This window comes from Perognathus longimembris, chromosome 1, assembly GCF_023159225.1.
Source record: "Perognathus longimembris pacificus isolate PPM17 chromosome 1, ASM2315922v1, whole genome shotgun sequence".
Lineage (NCBI taxonomy): Eukaryota > Metazoa > Chordata > Mammalia > Rodentia > Heteromyidae > Perognathus > Perognathus longimembris.
This window is the reverse complement of record NC_063161.1, coordinates 150523874-150539526: the sequence shown is the minus strand read 5'-3', so window position 1 is coordinate 150539526 and position 15653 is coordinate 150523874. Positions and strand designations below refer to the sequence as shown.

Below are 15653 nucleotides of genomic sequence, written 5' to 3'. Positions count from 1 at the left end.
ACGCACAGCCAACATGATATGAAAGGCGGGGGGTGGGGGGGGGGGTGGGGAGAAGCCCAATATTATTAGGTATCAACCAGACACCAGTGGCTTATGCTTGTAATCCTAGCTGCTGAGGAGCCTGAGAGGATAAAGTTCATGGTTCAAAACCACCCCTTAGGCTGGGGATGTGGCTTAGTGGTAAAATGCTTGCCTAGCATGCATGAAGCCCTGGGTTCAGTTCCTCAATATCACATAAACAGAAAAAGCTTGGGGCTGGGAATATGGCCTAGTGGCAAGAGTGCTTGCCTCCTACACATGAAGCTCTCAGGTCGATCCCCCAGCACCACCTATATGGAAAACGGCCAGAAGGGGCGCTGTGGCTCAGGTGGCAGAGTGCTAGCCTTGAGCGGGAAGAAGCCAGGGACGGTGCTCAGGCCCTGAGTCCAAGGCCCAGGACTGGCCAAAAAAAAGAAAAAGCTGAAGTGACACTATGGCTCAAGTGGTAGAATGCTAGCCTAGAGCAAAAGAAGCTCAGGGACAGTGCCCAGGCCCTGAGTTCAAGCCTCAGGACGGAGGGGAGAGGGGGGAGTGACCAAACAGCCCTTGCAGAAAACTATGAGACTCCATCTCCAAAATTACTAACATAGAGGAAGGCTAGAGGTATATAAGTGTGTACATTCCAGTCATGAGCGAGCAAGTTCAAGGCCCCTGAATTCAAGCCTCTCCTGGTACCAGCACATTCACAAAATTCAGGGCCAGGGGCCAGTGTCTCATGCCTGCAATCCTAGCTACTCAGGAGGCTGAGATCTGAGAATCTTGGTTTGAAGCCAGCCCAGGCATAAAAATCCTTGAGACTCTTATTTTCAGTTAACCACCAGAAAGCCAGAATTAGAGCTGTGGCTCAAAGTGGTAGAGTGCTAGCCTTGAGCAAAACAGTTCAAGGAGAGTCCCCAGGCCCTGAGTCCAACCCCATAACCACTTTAAAAAATATCAGGAAAATACAGATTACAACTACAATGAGATATCTCCTTATAGTTATTAGAATGGCCAATATAATAAATATGAAAGATACTAAGTATTTAAGAGCATGAGGAGAAAAGGAAACCTTGCACATTGTTGGTAGGAATGTGAATCAGTGAAACTACTGTGGAATGTAGTATGGAGGCTTCTCAAAAATAATTAAAATTAGAACTAGAATATCAGGGCTGGGGATATAGCCTCGTGGCAAGAGTGCTTGCCTCGTATACAAGAGGCCCTGGGTTCAATTCCCCAGCACCACATATACAGAAAAAAAATGGCCAGAAGTGGCACTGTGGCTCAAGTGGCAGAGTGCTAGCCTTGAGCAAGAAGAAGCCAGGGACAGTGCTCAGGCCCTGAGTCCAAGACCCAGGACTGGCCAAAAAAAAAAAAAAAAAAAAGAACTAGAATATCATCTGGCTGGACAGAGAAGGAAAATGTGGATTATAACCACAATAGAATACTATTAAGTTTTAAAAAGAAGGAAATTTTGTCATCTGCAATAACATGGATGAACCTGGAATACACAGTATTAAAAATGACCTCACTTAATTATGGAGTGTCAGAAACAGACAGTAAAATGGTAGTTAATAAATGCTAGGATATTGTAGGACCAGGGAGAGGTTGGTTAAGTGACCAAAAAAAATTTAGTTTGACACAAGGAATAAGTTCAGGAAGTCATCATACTTCATGGTAATGATAGTTCATAGTAACACATTATAATAACTAGGAAGTTAGATTTTAAGAGTTCTCACTACAATATGTAAGTATATGCTTTGAATAGATGGATTTAGTCATACCAAAATTCATACATGCATCAAAACATCATGTTGTACACCACAAATATATATACAATATTATCTTTGTCTGTTAAAAAGGCTTTGCTATAATTACATGCTCTCTATTCTGAAACATTTTATTTTGTAAATAATAATGCCATACTAACCTAAAATTTGTTAAAATTAGATTCCAACAAGATTGACCCATTAAGAACATTTTGTATTTCTGCTGACAATAAGTAAAGATTCAGAGAAACTACACAAAACATGAGGACAGAAGGTTGCTTTCTATAATGGACAGAAGGTAATTCAAAATATTGGACTTAAAATAAAAGCAAACAGATCCTAATCACCAAAATACATAACATTGTTTTCTATGGTCCCAATGTGAAAACGTTTAAAACTGTCAAGGTATGTCAGAAGTTTGCAGGAAATGAGCCCATAGTAAGTCTCAAACAGTGAACATTTTTTCCCATCACTGATTTCCTTCCATGCTAGGAGCATTTCAGTCTCCTCAGTTTGTGAAGATGTAAAAATGAACTTATAGCAACATCTGTTATACCTGATGTGTCTTTTCCCAGAAAACCTGGAACTATGGATAGGTTTAAGGCCAAGAGATTTTGCACAAATACCTATAAACACATCGGCAGGCACCATAATGGGTATTTCTTTGAAAACAACATACATCATCCGGGCCACATCTTGAGAAATTATAAATGCCTCACCACTACAGTAATCTGGGTAGTATTTTTCTGGATACTCACTAAGAGGAACAAATTCTTCGCTCTGAGGGTCTCTGTTGGGTGCATCCTGATGGATAACTCTTCCTACATAGACATCTTCAAGGTGTTCTTTCAAATTCAGAAGATACTCTACCAAGCTTGGTAGATTGACAAACATCTCGTCATCAACCTTCAGAATGAACAGAGCATTAGGGCAGAAAGTCACAGCCCACTGGGTCATTATGATGAGCTTCAGGGTTTGATTCTCCAGACTGTCCAAGAAGATTCCTTCAATGATGTCATTATTCTTATGTGATTCTTTGTCTATTTCTTTCTGTGTAGTTACCAAAACAGGCATTCCTAAAGCAAACAGTGTGAGCACTGAGTGCCCTTGGACACTACTCACATTTCCCCAGGTTTTCCTGATGAGGTCTCGTCTTGGGGCATTTCCTGGGCTACTGAAGATCAGAGAAAGCAAGAAAACGTTCTTCCCTTTACACACCTCTGACTGGCTCAGGACATAATATTTGGAAGGATGATTTCTTAGGGGTTCCATGTTCAACTTTCTTGCCTTGTCCTTAATTTCAAGAACTTTCATATTGACATGAGGCAAAGACTGCAGAAAGTATTCTTCCACAAAGTCAGCCCCAAAAAGCAAAGCATGAAATAGGATGACATTAAACAGAATAAAACACCACTGGTGAGTTCGGAGTCTGCAGAATGTCACCTAAATAAGAAAAGGGCAAACATTCACTCAAGCTTAATCTACCCTCCTCCTCCTCCTCTTCTTCTTCTTCCTCCTCCTCCTCCTCCTCCTCCTCCTCCTCCTCCTCCTCCTCCTCCTCCTCCTCCTCCTCCTCCTCCTCCTCCTCTTCTCCTCCTCCTCCTCCTCTTCCTCCCTACAGAACACTATATGGGCTTTTTATAGTACTTATTATATAGTTATTATTTGTCTCTTCAGTAAACATTGTCTTATGGCTCACAAGCATTATATTCTCTTTTTATCGTGTTGCCAAGTCTAGTGTGTTTGGACACCAAGGAAAATGCTAGTCATTTTCTTTCTTGTTTGGAGTAAAGACTACTTTCCTATATATATAACACACTGTGTTGGACCCTGGAAATACAAATAACAATCAGACATAGACACGTAGATAGGATACAACCAGTAGGATCGTTGTAAGAAAATCTGTAGGAAAATATGTGTTCTTTCTCTAATGGAAGCATTTGGATCAGTTTCTTCTCTAATTACAAAGGTCAGCAGCTATTTTTTTCCAGGTAGCTGTTGCTATTGGTGGCCATGGCACTGGCTATTTATCATATGCTTCCTGCCAGTGTGACTTTCCAATTTTATGTAATACTGAATCCTAATCTGTTTTGACATCATCTCCTAATCCTTCTGATGTGTCTGTCAATATAGGCAGATTCCTACTATACACAAAGCACATCCCCAGATATCTAGAGAAGACTTGTACCAAGCTTACTCCACCTTATCAAAAGAGATAGAAACAGGCCATCTGAAAGCAAATATGCAAACTGTAATGAAATGAGGAAATCATAAAGGAATTACTTATTCATCAGAGCTTTGGTTTTAGAAAGGTCTCCTATAATTGTAGTGACCTTTTCCTGGTGTCACTAGCTCATGCCTATAATCTTAGCCACTCAGGAGGCTTAGATCTAAGGATGGAGGTTTAAGCCCAAACTATAAAGATACATCTGAGGCTGGGAGTATGGCCTAGTGATAGAGTATTTGCCTCGCATACATGAAGCCCTGGGTTCAATTCCTCAGCACCACATATACCAAAAGTTAGAAGTGGTGCTGTGGCTCAAGTGGTAGAGTGCTAGCCTTGAACTCAGGCCCCGAGTTCAAGTCCCAGGACTGGCAAAAGTAAAAAAGAAAAATGCATCTGTGGGACTCTTAACTCCAGCTAACCAGCACAAAGCTAGAAACTGGAGATGTGACCCATGGGGAGAGTGTCAGCCTTGAGCCAAAAAAGCTAAGCAAAATGACCCTGAGTTTAAACCCAAGTACTGGCGCACACACAAAAAATAGTAGTTACCTTTCATTGGGTAATTGTTGTGTGCCCGACACCATGCTAAGAACCTTTGGCCTTAATTCATTGAACTCTGAGATAATATCCCTTTCAGATGGGTTATCTTCCAAATTAAACTGAGCACCTGAGTGGTTAAGGGATTGGAGGGGGGTCATGGTTTGAACTCAAAGCCATCAGATTCTAAAGCTTACTCTTAACCACTAGAAAATCCTGAATCCTGTCTTTCCTTGTATATGTTTATTTACTAGGAAAACAAAACCAAACCACCTCAGACAATTATTGTTCTTTTCTATTTTCTCACTGCAGGTGATTTACATATAAAAGAAACTCCAGCCATCTCGATGCCTATTTTAATAAACAGCAAATGCTTCCAAGATGATCAGAAACTTACCTGCATGTTGTCTATGAGCAATTTCAGGGCTTTCAAAATTATTAAGTCCAGATGTCGAAATCTATCTCAGGATAACTCCAGTCTATTAGCAATTGCAGTAAAGTATGCTGTGCCACAAACTTTAAGGGTAAGGTTTCTTTGCCAATTGACCTGAGCTTTTGTCCCAGAATACTTGTTGCCTGCATAGGAGAGTAATACTTATCATGTTACAGTGAGAGCAAATTCAGAACAAAGAAAAGAAAAAGTTCAGAGAACTGTTCACCTATATCATCTCTCTACAGCATATCACTGCCTAAGGAAGAAAACTGTATTTTTAAGTCCATCTTAAAAAAAAAACTAAATAGTTGCAGTAATGCCTGCTCTTCGGTACAAGTACATTTTTTAACTGTTCTTAATATGATCAGATATTTGCCATCCTTCATGGATGCACTTTTCAATATAGTGAGGTCTCATATATCTCCTATATCAGAGTCTGAATTCCTGGTAGAAGTTATGCTAGGTCATACAAACTACTTCCTTCAAGTAAGTTTATCCCCAGTAGAAAAAAAAAACAACATTCATATATTGGAAGTTGGCTATATTCTTTGAACAAAACATACAATCTTGGAAGTCTTTATCAAGTGAGAAGATCTAACCTAAAAATTCAAAACAAGTCGAATTTTACACCTACTGAATTTATGGACCTTGTAAATATTCAATTAAACAAGAATTGTATTTCACAGCATTTTTTTTCTTTTATTTTTTCTTGATTGTGGGGCTTGGACTTGAGGCCTGGGCACTGTACCTGAGCAATTTTGCTCAAGGCTAGCACTCTACCACAGCTCTACTTCTGGTTTTCTGGTGGTTAATTGGAGGTAAGAGTCTTATGGACTTTCCTGTCTGGGTTGGTTTTGAACCATGATTCTCAGATCTCAGCCTTCTGAGTAACTAGGATTACAGATGTGAACTACCAGCACGTGGCTATTTTTTTTTCTTTACTAGGGTTTGAACTCATGGCCTTGTACTTGTTAAGCTTAGCCTACTTAGCTGGTACTCTACCACTCATACCATGCCTCCAACCTGGATTTTTGAAGATTGAGACTTGTGGACTTTTCTTCCGAGGCTGGAATCAAATTTTGATCCTCTGGATCTCAGCCTCTTGAATAGGGAGGAGTACAGGTGTGAGCCACAGGTGCAGTTATTTTTCTCTTTTTTAAAGTAATTTTTTCTCCTGTATTTTCTCTGGATCTAAATTTAGTTTCTTTATTTATGAGAGATTAAAAAAAATCTCTGGGGAAGCTCTATCTGTGATTTTTCAGTTTGATTTACCAAGCTTCTGACCTACTGAGGTTGAGACAACTTGTGAGAAGATCTTGGCATTTGATTTTTTTTTTTTGTACCAGTCCTGGCACTGTCCCTGGCTTCTTTTTGCTCAAGGCTAGCACTCTGCCACTTCAGCCACAGTGCCACTTCTGGCCTTTTCTATATATGTGGTGCTGAGAAATTGAACCCAGGGCTTCATGTATACGAAGCAAGCGCTCTTTCCACTAGGCCATATTCCCAGCCCTTGGCAGTTGATTTTCTCTACTTTCTTTCTTTGCATAGTGTAGCATCCTGGCCACCTAGGTGGGACCTGAACCCACAACCTGTCAACCAGGCTAGGAGTCTGTATTTAGCTGCACAGTGTCTATTCCTTCAGGATGGTGAAGAACAGCACTGGACCTCAGCACTGGTTGTGTTCATCAGCACACATAAACAGAAAAGGCCAGAAGTGGCGCTGTGACTAAAGTGGTAGAGTGCTAGCTTTTTTTTTTTTTTTTTTTTTTTTTTTTTTTTTTTTTTTTTTTTTTTGGCCAGTCCTGGGCCTTGGACTCAGGGCCTGAGCACTGTCCCTGGCTTCTTCCCGCTCAAGGCTAGCACTCTGCCACTTGAGTCACAGCGCCGCTTCTGGCCGTTTTCTGTATATGTGGTGCTGGGGAATCGAACCTAGGGCCTCGTGTATCCGAGGCAGGCACTCTTGCCACTAGGCTATATCCCCAGCCCCGAGTGCTAGCTTTGAACCAAAAGAAACCAGGGGAGGAGGAGGAGGAGGAGGAGGGGGGGGAGGGGGAGGGGGAGGGGGAGGGGGAGGGGGAGGGGGAGGGGAGGGGGAGGAGGGGGAGGGGAGGGGGAGGAGGGGGAGGAGGGGGAGGAGGGGGAGGAGGGGGAGGGGGAGGAGGGGGAGGAGGGGGAGGAGGGGGAGGAGGAGCAGGAGGATCACTGGAAAGCAGAAAGTATTCCTCCCATCTTTTAGATGTGAAGCAGGTTTCAATCTCCTTGAATGAGAGGGGGGGGGGTGGCTTTGGTGAATTTGTTTTTGGAACCAGAGGGGAATGCCTTAAATATTACACTCATTATTGCCATGTTTTGAGTAATAATAAGACTCATCTCAGGTTCCATTTCTCCATGTTTCCCATAATAAACCCACCTTAAACCCATAGTCTGTGGGCTTGCAAATTTAGCAAAGTGATTAGGTGTTATTAGGTTATGTGAGGACTTGCAAAGGCTCAAGCTGGACTGCCCCCCCCAACTCAAATGATATAAATATGCTTGGGACAAAATCAGCATTTTGAGCCTCTGTTCCCATCTCCTGCAAGTTAGGCAGGAGGTACTATTTATCTCTATTTATCCTGTTTTGCTCCTTAAACTTCCACTTTGTGACTTTCCTTTTTTTGTGAAACTCTTCTAAATGTTTTCTTTTTTAATCATGGATTTAGAATGGGAATTGAGAAGCTGATTGAAAGCTTTCCTCCCCCCTCCTTTCTAATGAGAGCATCTTCCTTGCCCCTTTCATGCCCTCCATAGAATGAGGAAATTTGGAACCTTGCTGTGTTGTAGCACTAACTGCATATGTGACTCTCTCATTGTCCATATTATGTTTGGATTATGCTACCCAATATAATAATCATTCTCCAAATGTGTCATGTAAACTTAAATAAAACTAACCAGAGTTTTTACTTATTTATTAATGCTGGTACTGAGGTTTGAACTTAAAAGTCCTCTGTGAAGTAAGACAAAAAGATGTCGCTGAGTTGGTGCAAGAAAAGGTTAGATGAGAGATGTAAACATTCTGGGCAGATCCGAGCACAGGGCTCGAAGAGCAATTTTAACTTCCACCAGTAATAAAATTGGAAAAGGCCTTACTGCGCATGCGGGAACCCACAACCCAGTAACTTTCCCTCTTCTTCCTGTGGGCGGGAGCCGGAAGTGCAGCCAGTTCCGCCTGGCGCCGCGGACGGGAGGAGCGCGCGGAGATGACGTAAAGTACCGGAAGCCGCTCCCCTGTGTGGCTGCGGACCGGGAGAGCAGCGGCCGTAGGTCCAGGTCTGTGTCCGAGGCGGGGCCGGTCGCGGCGGGAGGGGGCTCCCGGGTGCCCGCGCTTCTGCTGACCCGCCGCGCCCGGGTTTGTTTGTCTTTCTCTCCCTGCAGGCGCCATGGCTGCGGAGCGGACCCGGCCGCTGCAAGGCTCTGGCGGCCCGAGCGCGCCTAATCGGTGTGAGCCCGGCGCCAGGTCCCGGGCCCCGGGGCACTCGCTCAGGTCAGTGCCGCGTGGAACACGGCCCCAAGAGCTGGGGACCTGGGAGCGACGAACGGGCCGAGGGATCTGGGGTTTATTGGGGAGAGAGGACAGTTGGGTTTCAGAGTTCCCGCCTCCCAGTGCCTTGGTTTCCTTAGATGCGAAATGAGTTAACAGTGACGTCCCAGGGCGACCGGGAGTTTGAAAGATGAAGTGTGCAGAGATGGCACGAGGCGTTGTAGCGTTGTTAGGGACTGCGCCGTAATTAAGGGAATGGTATGAAGACAGGTGTGTATGTGGGGTGCGGCTTGCAGAACAACAACAAAAAGCACAAGGAACACCGTTTGTCCTAAGTAATAACGGTAACTGGCATATGTTATAGGTTTACATTGTGCCAGGTGCAGTGCAAAACGTTTTATGTGCGGTATCTGTTTAGTCGTTGCAAATGCCCTTGTAGGTAAACCTGTTCATGGCTACATTATTTCAGGTGAGGAAATCTTGAGATAGATATGTTCAAGGTCACCCAGCCACAAGTGGAGTTGCAAAGCCCACGTTTTATAAATATTGTTTGTGAGGCTGGGAATGTGGCTTCGTGGTAGTGTGCTTGCCTAGCACGCATGAAGCTCAGGGTTCGATTCCCCAGTACCACACAGAAGTGGCCCTGTGGCTCAAGTGGTAGAGTGCTAGCCTTGAGCAAAAGAAGCTCAAGGACAGCACCCAGGCCCTGAGTTCAAGCCCCAGGACTGGCAAAAAAATAAAAAATAAAATTGTACTCTTTCAGAGCTCTTAAAACATTTCAAATGAAAGACTTTTAGGCCAGGTATAGTGATGCACACCTGTAGTCCCATCACTCTCGAGGCTGAGGCAGGAGAATGGAAAGTTAAGGGCCAGCTGGGCTACATAGAAAAATCCTCTCAGAAAACTAACAACAACAACAACAAAAATTCCAAAAGGTTTTCAATAGATAGTATTTTCACATTATTTTAAATAAAAAAAAGTTAAAAGGGGCCTTTATTCCTTTTCCTCAGTTCTCTGGTTCTCTCTGGAAGCAACCAGTATTGTCAGTGTCTCAGATATTGAAAATATATTTTATGCCCCCATATAAGTTTATAGGTATAAATCCATTTTCAAAGCCTTGGCAGGAAAAGAGAGGGACAATTACACAGTCCCAGTTGGGGCACACAAATCCACACTGTGTGTCTAGAATGTTCTGTTCAGGTGGTTTTTTTGTTGTTGTTTTGTTTTGTTTTTTAAGGGGAGAAGGCTATGGGCTGGGGAAGGTGGTTTAAGCTGCTATTTCCCATACAACTCTGAGAAAGCTACTCCATGTTGTACCCCATGTATTTTGTTAGTTGTTAAGGGTAGTAATACTTATGAACTTGTGAAGGTCAAATGAGGTCATGTTTGTGAGTAGTACATTAGTCTTTAAGATCAATATAAATTTGAGAGTTGTTGAAGGGAACATAGGTAGTTAATATCAGAACCAGAGCCCAAACAGGCTCTCATCTCTCCACTTAATCTTTTCATCATTGTTGGGCTCTAGTGGCGTATACCTGTAATCTTAGCTACTCAGTAGGTTAAGATCTGAGGATCATGGTTTGCAGCCAGCCTGGGCAGGAAAGTCCATGAGACACTCACCTCCAATTAAACACCAAAAGCCAGAAGTGGAGCTTAAGAGTATCAGCCTTGAGCACAAAACTCAAGGACACCAATGAGGCCCTGAGCACAAAAAATAAAAAAATAAAATAAACAAATATTTTCATCACACCACATTTCCTTAGAGTTTTGTGATCATTAGTGTTAGGGATAGGAAGGCAAGTGTAATGTTTAGTATTGGAAATTGGGGGAAAAAGGCTGGACAGGGATGTGAATATGGTAGATAGAAGAAGAAGCACGATAGCCTCATGTCAATAACTCCTCTTAGCTATAAAATTAAAATTGAGACGTTGAATTTTTCTTCTACATATTAAGAGAAACTGTAATAACATCATAAGGTTGAAAAAGATGTTAGTGGGTCATGTCCAGTCCAATCTGGTTCCCAAAAAAGGGGTTTCTGCCAGGTGTTCATAATGGAACTAATAAGTACTGTGTACTGTGTTATACATCCCCCTGCTTTGTTTCTGGTTTCTCACACTCCTGAAGTTGGGTTATCACTTCCATTTTTATAGATGATGGAACTGAAACTTAGAAGTTAATTGAACATTGCCATGATCACATAAGAAGTGGCCAAATCAGTAAAATATTTCCTAACACCAGAGCATTTTCATTTATCCCATTCTGTCTCTGTATGCAGCCAACTATTCACAGAAATGGGAAACTCACCACTCTGGAGGTGGCTGTTTCATCCTTGGAATGTGGTGATGATTTAAAAGCTCCTTTTATTCTTTTTGGTGGAGGTGGGACAGGGGGCAGAAAATGGAGTCTAGACTTTTCTGCCTTAGCTGGCTTCCAACCCAGGTCATCCAGATCTCAGGCATCTGGCATTAAGCTTGCAATAGGATCTCAGCCTACTGGCATTAGGCTTTAGGATTTTGTTTGGTTTTGTTTGTTATAATTGGTTTACAATTTTTTGTCCTCTTCATATCAGTTTAGTTCCTGTTGTGAATAGTGAGTTGATACTTGCTGACATTGATGCACATTACTTTAAAATTCTTTTGCCCTAGCCAGTCCTAGAACATTTTGTCCTTCTCCCAAAGAGGAAAATGATAAAAAGAAATAGACTTAGTACACCCAGATCTTACCACCATGTGATGATTCATTTTGATTGTCCCTCACTTCAGAGACACACACAGCTTTTGGGTAGTGATTTTTGAGAGCACTAGCCTCCAGTCTGTTGTATTTTGCTATTCCTTTGACACTAGGCAATTTCGTACCTCCTTTGACATGTGTTTACCTCTTTTGCAAAGCAAAGATACCTGTTTTTAGGCATTTTGTAAGCATCAGGAGTATTAATTGTTTTATATTTTTGAAATGGGATCGTATTATGTTATAGTCCAGGCTGTCCTTAAACTTGAAATCCTCCTACCTCTGAGTAGCTAGGATTACAGGCATGTGCCACTGTTCCTGGAAGCATCAGGATTTTTAATTTGTGTATTGTACAGATTGTACCCTTAATAGCTCTAGGTCCATGATTAGTAAGAGTTATCCCTAGCTTATATGCAACTTACAAAAACAGGCTATGTAGACCCTCTTACTAATGCATGTTGTGAATAAGGTAGAAGAACCTGAAGGGGAGTCATAACATGTCTACCTATCTTTTGTGCTGAAAATATCTATTGTAAAAAATACGAGTAGTCAGCTCTGTGATTTTGGTGATAGGTCAGATTGAACCTTGTGTAATCATGTCTTAGGTTAGTGCTCTGGAGATTTGCCTTTTGGTTGTCACATCCTGGTGCTTATTTTTGTGATTTTAGCAACCAAATACAGTTTATTTAGGAATTCATTAAGGAAGTAGTCTTATATTGGTTTTGCTGGGGGGGAGGGATTGTCTTATAGAATATACACTGACTGTGAATGAATTCTTTGTAATCTGTCACTGTGACACTGCATGTAGCATGTGATAGACTTCAAAAGGAACAAGGCATGGATACCAGCCTGTCTCCCTGGCTTATGTTTCAGAGGTCCTGATTTGTTAGAAGTATGTTTTGTAAAAGTATTTTTCTTTTGTGTGCATGAAAAGATTTTCAGATAATTAAAATGTGTTAACTGTAAAGTTGTAGTAACTAAGCATTAAGATGTAATACAACGTTTTTTTTTACACTAATTTTAATACTTCATTTATTAGCAGTCTTGCTTGAACGGTCTCTTTGAGCAGAACTAATACAATATTTTGATGTGCCACAGGTAAATATTTCCATAACCTTATGGAGAGAAAGGACTTTGAGACATGGCTTGATAACATTTCTGTTACATTTCTTTCTCTGACGGACTTGCAGAAAAATGAAACTCTGGATCACCTGATTAGTCTGAGTGGGGCAGTCCAGCTCAGGCATCTCTCCAATAACCTGGAGACTCTCCTCAAGCGGGACTTCCTCAAACTCCTTCCCCTGGAGCTCAGTTTTTATTTGTTAAAATGGCTCGATCCTCAGACTTTACTCACATGCTGCCTCGTCTCTAAACAGTGGAATAAGGTGATAAGTGCCTGTACAGAGGTGTGGCAGACTGCCTGTAACAATTTGGGCTGGCAGATAGATGATTCTGTTCAGGACGCTTTGCACTGGAAGAAGGTTTATTTGAAGGCTATTTTGAGAATGAAGCAACTGGAGGACCATGAAGCCTTTGAGACCTCATCGTTAATTGGACACAGTGCCAGAGTGTATGCACTTTACTATAAAGATGGACTTCTTTGTACAGGTAAGACACTGGGGCTGGTTTCTTTGGGGTGGCATGTTCTTGTTCGTTTGTTTTTAAAGTCATTTTCTGTGATATATATATATCTTTTTTTTTTTTTTTTTGCCAGTCTCGGGCCTTAGACTCAGGGCCTGAGCACTGTCCCTGGCTTCTTTTTCTCAAGACTAGCACTCTGCCACTTGAGCCACAGCACCACTTCTGGCCATTTTCTATATATGTGGTGCTGGGAAATCGAGCCCAGGGCTTCATGTATATGATGCAAGCACTCTTGCCACTAGGCCATATTCCCAGCCCATGTGATGTAATCTTAACAACACACAAAGTACTCAAGTTTGAAGAATAGCCAAGTGGTAATTTTATATCTGCAGGGGCATTTCCTCCCATCCTTGAGTAGATTTCCCTTCCCTCTATCCTCTTCTTTCTCTATAGAGAAGACATTTCTTATAAAGATTTATGGGCTGGGGATATGGCCTAGTGGCAAAGAGTGCTTGTCTCTTATAAAGATTTATAAGAAAAAGGATTCAGACATTTCATGAAGCTTCATCTGAGTTAGAAATCTATAGATTACTTTTTCTATACTTTTTCTACACGTTAACGTTGTTTCCTTTTATATCAGCAATAATTTAAGGAAAAATAGCTATAAAAATGATATCTAGGCTGGGAATGTGGCTTAGTGGTAGAGTGCTTGCCTGGCATGCATGAAGACATGGGTTCAATTCCTCAGTACCATGTAAACAGAAAAAGCTGAAAGTGGCACTGTGGCTTGAGTGGTAGAGTGCTAACCTTGAGCAAAAGAAGCTCGGACAATGCCCAGGCCCTGAGTTCAAGCCCCAGGACTAGCAAAAAACAACAACAACAACCAGATGTCTGGTCCTGTCAAATTACTTAACCACTCTGTGTTTGACTTTGTTTATAAAATGTGGGAAGGAGATATTTCTTCCTGGCTTTAAAATCCCGTGGAAATGAAGAAAGGTAGATACTTTTAAATTAGGCAATGAGATGACTATATAACATATAAAAGTCTGTTATTCCATTATGGTGTTAACTGGTTTCTTCATAGATGCCCTTTGTCAAACCTTGATTCTCAGATTTTAGGCTCCTTAGTAGCTAGGATTACAGGTATGAGCCACTGGTGCTGAGCTTGTACCTAGTTTATTTTTAGTCATTAATTGGTACTGAATTTTTGTATCAAATTCCAAAAGCTTTTGTAAGATACAGAACTCCGCCCCCCCCCCTGCTGCATTGGTTGTGGGGCTTGAACTCAGAACCTGGGTGCTGTCCCTCAGCTTTTTTACTCAAGACTAGCCCTCTACCACTTTGAACTACAGCACCATTTCTGGTTTTCTAGTTATCAATGGAGATTAAGAGTCTCAAGGACTTTCCTGCCTGGGCTGGCTTCCTACCATGATCCTTAGATCTCAAGTCTCCTGAGTAGCTAGGATTACAGGCATGAGCCACTGGTGCCCAGCTTTAGAAAGTTTTTTGTATCTGTAAGATAAAGAAATGATCATATGAGTGTTTTCTAACCATTAATATGTTCTGTTACATTGATTGACTTTTTTTTTTTGGCCAGTCCTGGGCCTTGGACTCTGGGCCTGAGCACTGTCCCTGGCTTCTTCCCGCTCAAGGCTAGCACTCCGCCACTTGAGCCACAGCGCCGCTTCTGGCCGTTTTCTGTATATGTGGTGCTGGTGAATCGAACCTAGGGCCTCGTGTATCCGAGGCAGGCACTCTTGCCACTAGGCTATATCCCCAGCCCACATTGATTGACTTTTTTTTTTTTTTTTTTTTTTTTGGCCAGTCCTGGGCCTTGGACTCAGGGCCTGAGCACTGTCCCTGGCTTCTTCCTGCTCAAGGCTAGCACTCTGCCACTTGAGCCACAGCGCCGCTTCTGGCCGTTTTCTGTATATGTGGTGCTGGGGAATCGAACCTAGGGCCTTGTGTATCCGAGGCAGGCACTCTTGCCACTAGGCTATATCCCCAGCCCCACATTGATTGACTTTTTAATGTTAACTGAATCTTGCATTCGTAAGATAAATGTCATTTGGTCAGAGTGTATAAAAAAAGAAATTTGTGTGTTATTTATGAATTACAGTGACTATATGTTTTCACAAGGGGTTATAATCTGTGCCTGCATTTTGACAGGTAATTACAGTAATGCTTAGTAGTAGTTAAAAGTCTCTAGGCAATTCCTTTTGTGAGGGAGCAATACTAGGTTTGAACTAGGAGCCTTGTGCTTAGACAGGTGCTCTACTTTTCTGCTTGAACCACACTTTCAAGCCTGCTTTTTGCTCATTATTTTGGAAATGGATTCTAGCAACCTTTCTCTCCTGAGTTGGCCTTGAACCTTGATCCTATAAGTCTCAGCCTCCTGAGTAGCCATTGGCACTTGGTTTTTCATTGACCCAATTCCTATTTACTTAACATCTTCTATATAAGGATGCTTAATTTTTTTTAATCCAAGATAATTTCTGATAACCTTTGTCTATGTATACCAGTTTACTGTCACTTACAAATAACTGGTATAAATAGATTATTTTACCATTTCCATATTAGTGCACATTTGGGTTCTTTTTAAAAAAATGAATATGTTATGTGTGTGTATGTGTGTGTGTGTGTGTACATGTACGTGCACACGTATACATCCCCATACTGGGGTTGAACAAAGGGCCTATGCTGTTGATTTTCTTTTTTTCTGCCCATGGCTGAGGCAAACCCTTCACTCCAGGTTTTTACTGGATAATTGGAGAGAGGAGTCTCACTTTTTGTCTGCCTGGCTGGCTCTAAGCTACAATCATCAGATCTCAGCCTTCTAAATAGCTAGAA

At 42.0% G+C, this 15653-nt stretch overlaps 2 protein-coding genes across 3 annotated transcripts in view; one reads left to right on the top strand and one right to left on the bottom strand.

Moving 5' to 3' along the window:
* Positions 1 to 2123: 2123 nt before the first annotated feature.
* On the bottom strand, positions 2124 to 8396 carry B3galt9 (beta-1,3-galactosyltransferase 9). The gene is made up of 4 exons (XM_048348466.1): positions 8105 to 8396; positions 5115 to 5121; positions 4943 to 5003; positions 2124 to 3227 (listed from the first exon to the last, which is right to left on the bottom strand). Exons 1-4 carry the CDS (start codon positions 8394 to 8396, stop codon positions 2124 to 2126), a joined length of 1464 nt encoding a protein of 487 aa, XP_048204423.1.
* The window catches only part of Fbxw2 (F-box and WD repeat domain containing 2), a 32321-nt gene continuing 24861 nt past the window's right edge, over positions 8194 to 15653 (top strand). The window contains exons 1-3 of one of the 2 annotated variants that reach the window (XM_048340734.1): positions 8194 to 8284; positions 8390 to 8498; positions 12413 to 12830. In XM_048340734.1, coding sequence (XP_048196691.1) covers positions 12728 to 12830 — 103 coding nt within the window. In that variant the 5' untranslated portion in view covers positions 8194 to 8284; positions 8390 to 8498; positions 12413 to 12727. Of the gene's footprint in view, positions 8285 to 8389; positions 8499 to 12320; positions 12831 to 15653 lie in introns of both variants that reach the window. The other variant, XM_048340729.1, reaches the window with a different exon arrangement.

What these genes read in the sequence shown, in the direction of transcription:
- B3galt9 (XM_048348466.1), bottom strand. Translation starts at nt 8,396, where the DNA reads ATGGCGCCTGCAGGGAGAGAAAGACAAACAAACCCGGGCGCGGCGGGT. An exon ending in TGCTCATAGACAACATGCAG is followed by an intron (nt 3,228 to 4,942) that starts GTAAGTTTCTGA and finishes TTTCTTATTTAG; the next exon opens with GTGACATTCTGCAGACTCCG.